The 13,061-nt window shown below is 43.8% G+C and overlaps 1 protein-coding gene across 6 annotated transcripts in view; it reads right to left on the reverse strand.

Annotated features, from left to right (window-relative positions):
- Positions 1-2,471: 2,471 nt before the first annotated feature.
- TMEM255B (transmembrane protein 255B) overlaps positions 2,472-13,061 on the reverse strand; it is a 67,822-nt gene continuing 57,232 nt past the window's right edge. For 2 of the 6 annotated variants that reach the window (XM_048961858.1, XM_048961611.1), the window contains 2 exons: positions 8,361-8,504; positions 2,472-3,163 (listed from right to left, as the gene is read on the reverse strand). In XM_048961858.1, coding sequence (XP_048817815.1) covers positions 2,996-3,163; positions 8,361-8,504 — 312 coding nt within the window. In that variant the 3' untranslated portion in view covers positions 2,472-2,995. The other 4 variants (XR_007379991.1, XR_007380015.1, XM_048961784.1 and 1 more) reach the window with 4 other exon arrangements.

Below are 13,061 nucleotides of genomic sequence, written 5' to 3' on the forward strand. Positions count from 1 at the left end.
TTACAGAAAGGGAGTGGGGAAGGGGAATTTCTGTTTCAAGCTTGATTGCTTTAATACTCTAATACTGGAGGAAAAGGCAGCTGCTTTTATATACTGTTGAGAAGAGGAAAAAATATAATAAGAAACATCCATTAATTCCTCTTCAATCACTGTTCTTCAACCCAAGAGAAATACTGTTCTAAATACTGTTAGCAGTCCAGCTGCTCAACTCAGAAGGAAAAGGTCTGTTCTGGGTTTTGAGTCCAAAAGTTCAAAGATGTCCAAAAGTGAGTGCAGGTGGTTCTCCAGGGAAGAAAGTAAATGTGGAGGTCCACTCGTGTTCCACTCAGTGCATGATCAGGATGGTTGTGTTCTTCCCAGCATAAATTTGCACAAAAAAAGGGGCATTTTGGATGGGTTGAATTTTTACTCAGAAGAAAAATAGTGGTCTCCTCACTGACTTCTGTTTCTCTTAATTGGATTCAGATCACTGACCTTATCAACAATGTGTGCAAGGCACCTTGTCATTGACCTCAGCATTGCTTGTCTAAAACTTTGCATATCAGACAAAAAATGTAAAGGAACAAAACATGGTTTTTATGACCCATATAATTTAACCTCTGATTTTATGCATATTAATACTGGTTTTTATAAAAAAGAACAGAGATAGAGCACATGAATTAACAGATGTTCATGAAAGGTGGAAAATATTATGTAAAAGGATGATCATACTTTGCTCTATTTTCAGCAGGTCTGATGGTGTCACTTCCTTTCATAGGAAACTGTCAAGTAGGCTGGTTTTGTTTATATAGCATTTCTTTATATTTCCATCATATGAAGCAGCTGCTTTAAAATCAAGTGAGAAATACCTTCCTTTCCCCACTTTGCTCTTTGGCATTCAGGAAATTTCTGTAGCTTCACTGCTGTCTAGACAGCAAGATCTACAGAGCAAGCAGTGGCATCATCTGTCTTTCAGAAGCAAAATGCGGTGGTGGGATGCAGACATCTGATGGGTTTTCATCCTATAGTAGCTACTTCTGCCACAAAATAAGAAACCCATGTGCTGAAGGATCTGAACTGATGATCATGCGTGCACAGTGAGGGGGACACCAGAAGGCTGTGCTGCTATTCATTAAGACCAGAGCAGGCTGTAGAGTTGGGTGGAAAGGAACTGAAAGAAGTTCAACAAGAGCAAGTGTAAAGTCCTACCCCTGGGGAGGAATAACTGCATGCATCAGTCCAGGTTGGGGACTGACTTGCTGGAAAAGAACTCTCTGCTGAGGGATCTGGATGTGCTGGTGGGCAGCAGGTTGGCCTTGAGCCAGCAGTGTGCCGTGGTGGCCAAGAAGACCATTGGGATCCTGGGGTGTATTACAAAGAACATGGCCAGCAGGTTGAGGGAGGTGATCCTCCCCCTTTCCTCCACCATGGTGAGGCCACATCTGGAGCACTGTGTCTAGTTTTGGGCTCCTCAGTTCAAGAAGGACAGCAAACTGCTGGAGAAAGGAGAAAGAACTGTGGAAGGCCACAGAGATCATTAGGGGCCTGTAGCATCACCTTTATGAGGAAGGGCTGAGAGATCTGGGGCTGTTCAGTATGGGGAAGAGAAGACTGAGGGGATCTTATCAACACTTATAAATATCTGGTGGATGGGAGTCAAGAGGATGGGGCCAGACTCTTTTTGTTGCCCAGCGACAGGACAAGGGGCAACGGGCAAATAACTGGAACATGGGAAGTTCTAACTGAACATAAAGAAAAGCTTTTTCCTGTGGTGGTGACAGAGCACTGGAACAGGCTGCCCAGAAGGGCTACAGAGTCTCCTTCTCTGGAGATATTCAGAACAGGCATGGGCACTTTCATTTGCAACCCGCTGTAGGAACCTGCTTTAGCAGTGGAGTTGGACTCGATGATATCCAGAAGTCCCTTCCAAGCCCTACAATTCAGTGGTTCTTGTGACAGGGTACAAACGACTTTCTTCCTGTTAGTGACACTGTTGCAAGTATTGCTGCTTTGCCTTGTCAAAGGGTTTTTAATTTTGTACAACAGGAAAAAATATGAGGGAATTCCAACCTTTCATCAGCTCTCTTTCAGTGGTTGCAGAATTACCCTATCCTAATTGGGACAGGTGCAAGTCAGCACGAAAGGCAGGAATGGTGTGCAGAGGTTGATAAGCTTAAAAATAAATAACTGGAGTTAATACATAGTGGTTTTAGTTGTGATCCTCTTTTGACTAGGAAGGAATTAATTCCAATACTAAAGTGCAGATTAAGTAACTGTCTGGAAATGGCATTTTCAGCACACTGACAGCATTTTACTATGCAGACTAGATTGACACAAGGTACCAATCAAGGTTACCAAGATAAAAAAAAATCCAGTAAAATTCACCTTTCTGTGTGAAACTGAGGGGACTATTCAGTAGAGTGTATTTCCCTCTGTTCTTTCTTCTGTCTTCATAAATATAACAGCCTTAGGTACAGCATAAATATACACAGTCAATTTTATTGGAAAATAATTGACACACTTTTTTTTATTGGTACAACACTTTCACCAAAGAGGGTTCTTAAATAAATACCACAAGCAAACAAACACCTAGGCTCTTTCTACCCAAAGCAATTGGCTCGTAGGGCTCCAGAATACTCATTCAGACAACACAGACTAAAACCCTTCTATATTGGTTTATGAAAGCAGAGTACGTATGCAGAGTGTTTTCTTCAATTCTCCTCTGGAAGAAAACCATTCTGCAGTATAGGGAGAAGGAAAAAACTCATGGTAAGTAGAAAGCAGTACTGCATTTGACCTCAGGCAGACTGGGTGGTGACCTGTCACCCCACTGGGAATGAGCCTGCCCTGACATTTCCAGGTTTCTGCTCTGCTTAATGAGATGTGCCTAAAAGCAGAGTGTCTGTAACACACTCTGTAGTGGGTTCCTTGGAAAGTCTAGTGCCTGCACAGCACAGGGCTTCCAAAGGTTTCTTAAAAACAATACCTGCAAACTACCTCAAATAAATACTTGGTCCTATGGTGCATATGGTGGAGGCTTTTCTCCAGGCAAGAAGTAAGTCGGTGCATAGAGGGGCGGAGCATTGGGGGGAAGACCGTAGCTGGAGCTGGACTGAGAGGGAGGCTGAGTATCTTCTGATAAAGAAATGTCAGTAGATGATGTTCCTGGAAAATTGCTGGCAGGCTGTATGTAGACAAAGAAAAATATTTTCTTCAATAAAGAATTATGACCCCCGTTTTGCAGCTCTTAGTTGTTTGTCAGTTAAGTCAGATAAGTATTATCAGGTAAGTATTATCCAGTATGGCCCATGGTTAATTTTCTCTTGCATTGCAGCACAGCACTCCGAACACCTGCATAAGGGTAGCAAATACAGTTTGTAGTGAAAGAAGACAGATTCCATCTGTAACCCAAGTCATTTTTAATTGACATTGTGCATACAGCTAAGCAACAGAACAGAACAATAATTTCTGCAGGTTTCCTGGGTGAGGCATGGAACCCAACTGGCTGATTAAGTTATGTGCAGCTGCTAGTCTTCAGGCATCACTCTGTCATGTAAGTTATCTCAGAGTTGTAATACTTGCTTAAATGCAGGGTCTTATTGCTATGCCAAATGCAGACTTCTCTTACAAACAAATTTACAGTTAGGCATGTGTCTCCCTGTAGCTCTTTCAGCTGTCTTAGTTATTATGGGGCTTTGGCTGGAAGGAGGCATGACAAATGACCTTAGGAAACAGCCCATGCTGAGTAACAACCAGAGTTTGTTAAAACTTAAGGATGCATCCAGGAACTAAAGTTTTGGATACAATCCTACTACTACTTTAAGCCAAGTTTTGCCATTTATCGCAAGAGGGTCAGGATTTCACTCCTCCCCTCGCATGCCAGCACATGGCAGTCCATGGGCTTCATCAGAAGAGTTGTGCTCAGTTCCCCTCAGGTTCAGGCCTAAAGTGCCTGGAATTTAAAAAAAAAATAAAAAAAATAGTAATCATGGATCTGTTATTTCAAGGGAAATGAAAAAATCCAAGCAAGAAAACAGTGCTGTCTTGGGTACTTACCATCTAGATAGTGATACCAGGGCTGATACTTTGCTGGTGGAACCTCAGAGCTACCCAGGGCTACCAGTCCCCATGGCACAATACCCATCTAGCTTCTTTGTAGGACCTCAGGGGACTGCAAACTCCCATGGAGAGGAAAAGTCCTGCATTTGTACCACAGCGTGACTTAGTGAGAAAAGAGATTTTGCAGCAGGAAGGGTGTTTATGTACCGCCATTATCCAGGAGGCAGTGGAGGTAACACCCAAAGACCTGCTGGCTAGATCAGCTCCAAACATAGTTGTTGAGCTTAGTGTGGTTTGGTTTCTGGTTTGGTTTTGTTTTTGTTTTTTTGTAGCTGTTGCTTCTCTCACCCTTGAACTGCATCCACCGTTTCCACACATCTGTCTGGCAGTGCTTCTGTAATGAGCTCTTTGTTTGGCAGGCACGGCTGCCACAACCATACCACTGTCATCACCTCCAGCCTCCACACAGCTAATCACTTACCTGACCAGCTGGCAGCTCTCTGACTAAGACTGGTTGTGTCTGAGTTGGACTGAGTGATTTTGTTATCACATGCCACAGTAAAGGAAAGAGCTGCTGATTACAACTTTGTCAAAATGCATTCCTGTTGTCTCTTTTTATTTGCATTTTCTGGTTTCTGCTTGTGGACAGACTGTGAGGCAAACTAAGCATTTACTAACACCCCAAAGAGTGATTTTTAATTATTTTTTTAAGACTGTTCACCTTTCCAGCAAGCAGTTACTCGGTGAGATACTACAGAACACTAGGAACATATCATAGAATCACAAAACTGCCAAGGCTGGAAAAGACTTCCAAGATCATCTAGTCCAACTGTCCACTTACCACTTTCCCCACTAAACTAACCATACCTGATCAATTTTTAGGTGAACTCTTAGCTGAACGAATTTTGTTTCTTTTATTGCCCTGAGCCACCATGTGTGTGACCCTACCTTAACTGGAGCAGGTGCAAGTCAGCATGAAAAGCAGGAATGGTGTGCAGCCAAAGGGAATGCAGAGAAAGAAAGGTGCGTCTTAGGGTCTTCCTCACCAGTAACCTTAGGAAGGATACTGGAGGGGGAATGAGGACTGAGGATGAGTTGCCAGCCTCCAGTTGGGCTTCCCATGTGAGCTCAGCTCCTGGTGCTCAATGCTGAGGCCATCAGCACCACCTCTACCTGTGCAGGGCTTGCATGGCAAGGCTGCCCTGAGAGTGCTCCTGGGAGTTGGGGCTCTGTCACCCTCTGAGTCCCCAGCCGTGGTAATGTTACTAAGTACTGCCAAGGCAGAGGTGGATCCTGGTCTACTTGGAAGCAAAAATTTTACACCCAGGAGATGCTCATGGTTACCCTCTGAGGCTCCAAAAGTAAATGCAAGGCCTGTGTAGACCTTTGGCCATCAGATAGCTTTATGGCTGTCTGGCAAACCTGAGACCATCTCAGATGTAATATCATTAGGCAACTGTGTCACAGCCATAAGATACAAGGTTCAGCCTTGAATTTTGATGTCTCCATTCAGGTCTCAATGACATCACCACCTAGGTGAACAGACCCACTCAGATGGAGTCTTCTACTGCAGACATCTAGAGCTTCATTCTGCTGCCTGCACATCAGTGTCTAGCCCTTTTGGGGTGCCATGCAGCATGCCAGACATCCATACTGATATGGTATAGGGATGTTGAGACCCGGACTCTCTTAAAGCAGCAGCAAGTACCAGGTGGCTACCTGGTCTCATCACACAGCACTAGATCTCAGCCAACGGCCCCTGCATTTAGTTACATTAATCACAGTAGTCCCAGACTCTTCAATTGCCTTAAGGACCAGCACCAGCTAAGGAGGTTTTCTGGAGGTCTGAATGCAGCAGCAGGGCACTAAGAAGGATTGTAAAGGCCTCCAGCCCTATGGGTTCAGCCCACAGCTCTCAAAGGATGAGCATGTTGTATGAGCACTTGGCTGTTCCAAATAAAGTCTGTTTCTCACATTCACTTTTTTGTAACTTTGAGTAAGTTTATGATACCTCATAAATATTGCATTATATCGAAGCACAAATTGTCTCCAAAGTACAACATATTAGCTTATACATACACTAAGACTGTTTGCCTTTTTTTTTTTCTTTCTTCCAAGAAAAGGATTAAGTGCTTTCCCTTTTGGATGCCCTGCACTTCTTGCTAACCTCTCCTGACTTGGAGACAGCTGGTGATGTCCACCTCTGAGTGTCAGGAAGGGAAGATAAATAACACACTTCTTAGTAAAAAGTAGAAACTTGTGGTGGGGGGAAGTATTTAAGTGCTAGTTTTCGAATGCAATTAAGAATTTGGGATAAATATTTCTGTTTGCCAGTGGACAAAGGACTGAGCAGTTGCAATCGATCCTCAGGACTACTTACATGCATTTTTTCAGCTTCATTGCTTGCTTTTGTCTGTTTGTCCCCTTCTCTCTTTACTCTTGGCTACATGCTAACTGAACTCTGCCGAACAGCACAGCTTTTCAGCTAAAAGCAAACAAAAAGAGATTTCTGGGTGTACTCTTTTTTTCCTCTGAACCAACAGTCTGCAAAAGTGCCTCCTCATTTTGTTAATAACTACCACGTGCCAAGGACTGTTCTTTGGCTGTGAAGCCAACTGGCACAGCACATATCACATCCCTACAGCTGAACTCTTACTACCAAAACAGTGTGAATGTCTGTATGCGCACTTCCAATCTGGAATGGTCCTTTGCTCTTGCTGTCTCCTGAGCCCTTCAAAGATGTTGAGACTGTTAGGTGAACTGGACCAAACCCATACCAGGAGGGGGCTAGCAATTCACCGGTGTGGTTGGTCATTGGCCCTGAACAGATGTGGCCCAGGAGGCTGCAGGTAGCTGCTCTACATCCCACTCATACTAAATATGCTGTACTTTCTATTGAGAGGAATTACAAAACGTTGTACCCACTGGTCTACAGGTACACAGCCTAAGTATAACTAGTCACTGGATGAACACATCAGCCTTATTGTAACATAAAAATCTAAAAATGCTCACAATTTTTCTAGTGTCTCAGTGCATTCAGCTATTTACCAACTCGCTTCTGTGTTCATCTCACTTTGTTCACTCTGTGCTGCATTGTCTGAGCACAGCCATGACCATGACTGACACCTGTTGTGCTAGGCCCAACACTTTGCTATGGCCAGGAGTCAGCTCTGCAAGGGAGGGACAAAAGGGAGATACAGAAACCACCTTGCACCTGCAGGGCATGTGTCATCCCCCAGAGCACAACCCAAACTCTGGTTAGGTACAGATACCTAAATGTTGTGTAGTGGGAGAGAGATGTGTCCGAAAAGATACATTTTAATAATTCTCACATTAAGCAGGGAGCCATTGCAGCATGGGCTACCTTCTACAACAGCCCTCTGAGGATGTGAGGCATCTGGCTCGTGGGACATACTGCCAAGACCCTCTGTGGAGGGAATTAGTTTTGCCTGTGCTCCACAGAGGGTCCCTGGCAGTAGGAATGGTGCATTTTCCACTGAAGCTATTTGATAGCCAGCTGGAATAGGAGCAGACTATGAAGGTTCAAACTCCTCTGGTAAAGAAGGGTCAAGAGGCCTCTTGTCACCATGCAATGAGGGCAAAAAAAAAACATTGAACAACATCCTCAGTATCATTCACTGCATTTTCTAGGCCAGCTCTGGGCTGGACTCACCAGTGTTTAACAGCAGCTGAAGGACAATGTTCCTAACCCCTCATTTGTACTCTCTCACAACATTCCATGACATTGAATTTTCTTTGGCATCTAAAAACACTTCCTCTTTCTGGTTTGTTTTGCCACTAAAATCTGTACTGGTACAATTAAAAACTGTCTGATGAGAAATTATGGCTAATATTCAGCCAAAACCCTTCCTATATCACTCAGTTTTTCAGACCTTTATTTGCTCCCCTCTCTTGGTTTCTTTCCATCTGATGAGTCTTCATTTTCTGTTTCCCATACTAAAAATAATGCAGGCTAAGGTATATATAACTGATGCAGATGCTTCTGCTTCTGCTTTATCTAGCCCAGCATAAGAGCTGTTTTCACCTTTGTGACTGCTGCAATGCAGTTCTAATCCCACACTAGGATTTCAAGTCAACAGGCAGAGTCCACAGGATGACCAGAGAAAACATGAGATCTGAGAACAAATATGAGAGCTAGACCTGGGCTAAATGATCTTGGAGGCACGTCTGTGAGTTGGGATCCAACCTCCTGGCCTTGCTCCAGACCCTTCACAAGCCAAGAATTACCACTGCAGAGATGGCACTGTGTAATGGCTCAAGGTTTTCTGATGGAGTAAAAAGGTTGCCATTTTGTACTGTACCTGAAGGGGCAACGGGTAGGATGGATATGTAGAAATTGTTGCTGCAGAAGGACAAAATCCAGCATACGTCAGGATCTGCTGGGTAGGGTTGTACAGGATCTGAGGAGGTGGTGCAGCACTGAAAGCAATTTGGGACATAGGTACCTGTTGAGCATAGAAAAAAACGATTTAATCAGCACCATGCAGAGGGGTCCAGAGCAGTTACTGGTCCCAACACTACAAATAACATTACATTTTAATAACTCCCAATTTCCCAGCGTGAACCAGTACTAAAAAAAAATTAATAATAATTTAAAAAATGGTAAACAGAATGAGAGGAGGGTGTATCTGGAATAAATTTTTTGGCCAGAATTGCATGGCTATTTCAATTTTCTGTCCTTGGAAAAAAGACAGCAGGTGCTTCCCTAGCAGCAGTTGCAGAAGCACTGGCAGGACTCCAGACCAGAGACACCCTGAAAAGTGCAGCATACAGCTTTGACTGCTTCCTCTTATCCACTCCTTCACACTTTGCTGCAGATTCTTTCCAGTAGCTACTACTGATGCCTCTCTCAGCTTTCCTACACAGTTCTGCAAAAACCGCTCTTTCCACAGCTCCCACTCATTTGTGAAATGGAGCTCTCTTCTGGCTCTGCAGCACCACCCCATGTATGCCTATCTCATTCCTGCTGCACAAAATCAAGAGAGATGCTCATTTGCATCAGAATTTAATTGACTCCTTTATCATATCTCATCACTCTATTGGCATGCCCCTTAACTGCAGTTTGTAATAATGTTTGCAGGAAGAAGTAATAGCTCTCTGTATACCAACCAATGAAATTAGGAAGAAAAAAAAAACCACACAAAACCCAACAACAACAACAAGCAAAATAAAAAGCTGAATGTGACTGTGACTTGTCTTCCTAAAACCTTATGCTACATAACCATTTGCAAAGGATGACAGAATTCTGCTTTGCAAATTGAGACAAACCCAGTGGTTTCTCTCCTCTCCTTTGTTTTTATTAGCAGATTCCTTTACATGAGAGCATGGAATTTTCTTTTATACAGTGATTGCAAGACAAATACTGAAAGCAGCAGCCAAGAGTTTTTTTGGCATTTCCTTTCAGACTTGACTTATCTATGAGAGACATGAACAACAGCATCCTTCAGAGATAGCATAAACGCTGTGATTGAGACAGGAGGGGTACATTCATTCTTTTTGCAGATGGAAAACATCATCTAGGTGACTCGTGTACTGCATGAAATTATCTGGCAGTCCAGGCTCTTTGGAGAAATTCAGCACCTCAGGAGCTGGCACAGAGAAAGGCTGTCCCCGAAAGCAGAAGACCTATTTTATACGAGATGGCAAATCTCACATCTTCAAGATACAAAACATTTCCTTTTTACAGACCCTGATGAGTGCATACAGTTGTTCCTTCTTCTTGGAACCTCTCTAAATCCTTTTATGTTCTCTCCAACTGTAGCACCAGAATTCTCCACTTGCTAGGGGCGAAGATTACAACAGTCCTAGGAGATAGGTTTGCAAAGTCAATAACCCCAAATCCACTGATCAAGCATCCAGGCCATCAGCTTGGAGCCAGTGATGACTTGCAGGTATTGAGGCTGGTTAGGTGCTGATATCAAGTATTCTAGTAGTGGTGCTATGATAAATTAGTCACGTGACATGCAAGGGGTTTTTGTTTCAACTGAGATGGAATTGCTTTTCTTCACAGTGTCTGGCATGATGCTGTGTTTTGTTTGTAGGAGAAAAGCAATGCTGATAACACACCGTCATGTCAAGATGTTGGTGAGCTGTTGTGAAAAGCCAAGGCCATTCCATTTCTCAGTTCCTACTAGCAAAGGGCTGAGGGCAAGAGATGAGCCAGGAGGGGAGAGAATCAGGACAGCTGACTTAAACTGGCCAAAGTGATATTCCATACCGTATGGCGTCATGTGGAAGGAGAGTTTTGAAGGCACTGGGAGCATCTCGCTCACTTCCACTTGCTGGGGGTCTAGCTGGGCATCAACTGGGGGGTGTTGAGCAATTGCTTGTACATCACTTGTTATATATACACATATGTATAACTGTCATAGCTATTATCTTTTTTTCCTCCTCTTCTTCTCGATCTTAGAAAATAGCTTTTATCTCAACTCAAGAGCTCTACTTTGTTTTTCTTTCCCATTCTCCCCTCCCCCAATCCCACTGAGAAGGGGGGAGTGAAAGAACGACTGTGTGATGCTGAGCCACCTGCTGGTTAAACCACAATACAAGGGTAGGCAGAGACGTTTTAAACTGAAACAATTCATTTTAACATCAAAGTGCACCTTCTCTTGCAAGACATGAGGGTAAGGGAAGAATCATAGAATCATAGAATGGCTTGGGTTGAAAAGGACCACAATAGTCATCTACTTTCAAGCACCCTGCTGTGTGCAGGGTCAAAGAAGTAAAGGAGAAGTGTGACAGGAATGATATTATTTCATCTGCTCAGATTCCCTTAACGACCCCAAGGAGAATAATTTAAAATAAAAAAAAAAAAGCAAGAGACTCCTCCAGGACCAGAGGTCATTCAGATGAATGCAACCCTAAACTCAAGGCAGGCAGATTCCTTGGGAAGGTGTGTCAAGAAAACATTTCCAAGTCATCAGATGAATACCAGGGCAGGGAAGGGAGATGTTTTAGTTAACTCTTTATAATAGCAGGTAAAGTTTTTCATGCGCTTTTGTCAAACATAAGAAATGATCAAGATATTTTATCATTTTGGATACTTCTATTTACATTATGTCTTCATCTGCTGTTGTTAAAGAAGACTTTAAGGTAACTGCCTAGCCTGAGTCTCATATCCATGCACAAGGTAGACCTGAAAGGAAAAGTATTGACACAACTGCTGTGGATACTCCAGCAAATCACAGGAGACAGCCCCAGAGTGACACAGGGGCTACAGAGAGCTGATACACCAGGGCTCAGGAGAGGATAAAGTGATTCCCACTGGGTCAACACAGCTCTCTGGCACACCGCAAAGCCACAGGGAGCATGCCAGGGTCTGCAGAGAATGTGTCACAGGAAAGAAAACCGTAAGAATATTTATTTTCTATCAAAAATGTGATGGGTGTAGATGCAACTACCCTGTTTTGCAAACTCTCTCCTTCCAGAATGTTTTGGCTGCCAGCATTCCGCAGAGATAAACACGATGTTTTGTTGGAGTAGTTGGCCAGCCTTGTGTTTCCTGGAAGCCAACCTCAGAGCTCTGCCCTTAGGCATTGCACTGAGCTGCAAGTGACATCCTGAAAGAAAGACAATTGTCCTCTCACATGTTTTGAAGCCTTTTCTTATTTCAGTCCCATTCTCCCTTTTCTCCCTCTTAAGTTTGATGTTTTCTTGGCCTCCTACAAGTTACCTCTTTCATAATTAAAGCAAACAGCACACGAGCAAAGCTGATGTGGTCTGTACCTCAAAAGAACTCTGAAACAGCACAATCTGGAGCAAGGAATAGTTATTTCATTTTGGATGGATCATTTAGTAACTCTTTCATGAACATAGTATGCATCCTCTGCTGGGCTGATCAACATAAATTCTCCTTAAGCTAGTGAGGTGTTTTTTCAGCTCTTGCTGTAGAGGAGATATTAAACAGCTTATTCAGATCAAGTTTCTACTTGGAGCCCCCTTCATTAGACCCTCTCCAGCTTGCTGTCCCTTAGGAGCTGCACAGTGATACCCCCTTGCAGCACTGAGATCTGCCTGGGCTGGAGCTCATTCCTGCTACAAAGCTTCAGCCCAAATCCCATTTAAGCCTGGGCTGATGCAAGGCAGATTTAATGGGTGCAGTGTGGCTCTCCACACCTTTCCACATCTCAGGGAAACACTGATAGCCCTGGTTCAGATTCCTAAGCAAGAAGCACTGAGAAAGCTTCTCTCAAGCAGCTGTAGCTGTTCACATCTAGCTAGCTGCAGTTTGCTACTAGATCCTTGCGAAGGTCCCTTCACACAAAGGATGGTCAGTTGCACATTGATAACATGCAGAAATTCAGTATGATTGCTTGCCTTGAGTTAGAGAAAGGTGCAAACATTTGCAAACTTTTAGCAAAGGTGAATTTCACATAACCTATATGGCCCTATTGCATGGTTTTAAGGCCCTTGTAAGCTTCTGCTGCCAGCTGGTTGCAAGGCAGCAGACAGTAGGCAACTCTTTGGTGACACAGTGGCACAGGCTGCCCAGGGACAGTGGGGAGTCACTGTCCTTGAAGGTGTTCGAGAACCATGTGGATGTGGCACCAAGGGACATGGTTCAGTGGGCATGGTGGTGATAGGCTGATTGATGGTTGGTCTTAAAGTTCGTTTTCAACCTTAATGATTCTATAATTCTGCCCCATCCTGTTCCTTTCTTCTCAATCTGCTCCTGCACCAGGGTATCACAGAAGGGAGGGACTTGTTCTACAGAGGCAGAAGGACAGATAGTAGGGCTCAGGGATGAAAGGGCTGCCATCACAACATCCAGAACAGGAAGATTCAGCTGCCATCAGTTCTGAACTTTTGGTAGCTCATACTCCAGGTAACATGGCTGCAGAGCAACACAGGAAAACGTCCTCTGAGATTCCTCCTACCCTGTGTAGCCACCCATTTTCTAGGGCTGCCTCACTATCTCCATCAAGGAGCAGTGACTTGCTGCTGCTAGTGAAAGATATTTTTATAAAGAGAGGATGCCTAGAGCACTTAACTGTCTGTCACTT

The sequence above is a fragment of the Lagopus muta genome, chromosome 1 (genome assembly GCF_023343835.1).
Source record: "Lagopus muta isolate bLagMut1 chromosome 1, bLagMut1 primary, whole genome shotgun sequence".
Taxonomy (NCBI): domain Eukaryota; kingdom Metazoa; phylum Chordata; class Aves; order Galliformes; family Phasianidae; genus Lagopus; species Lagopus muta.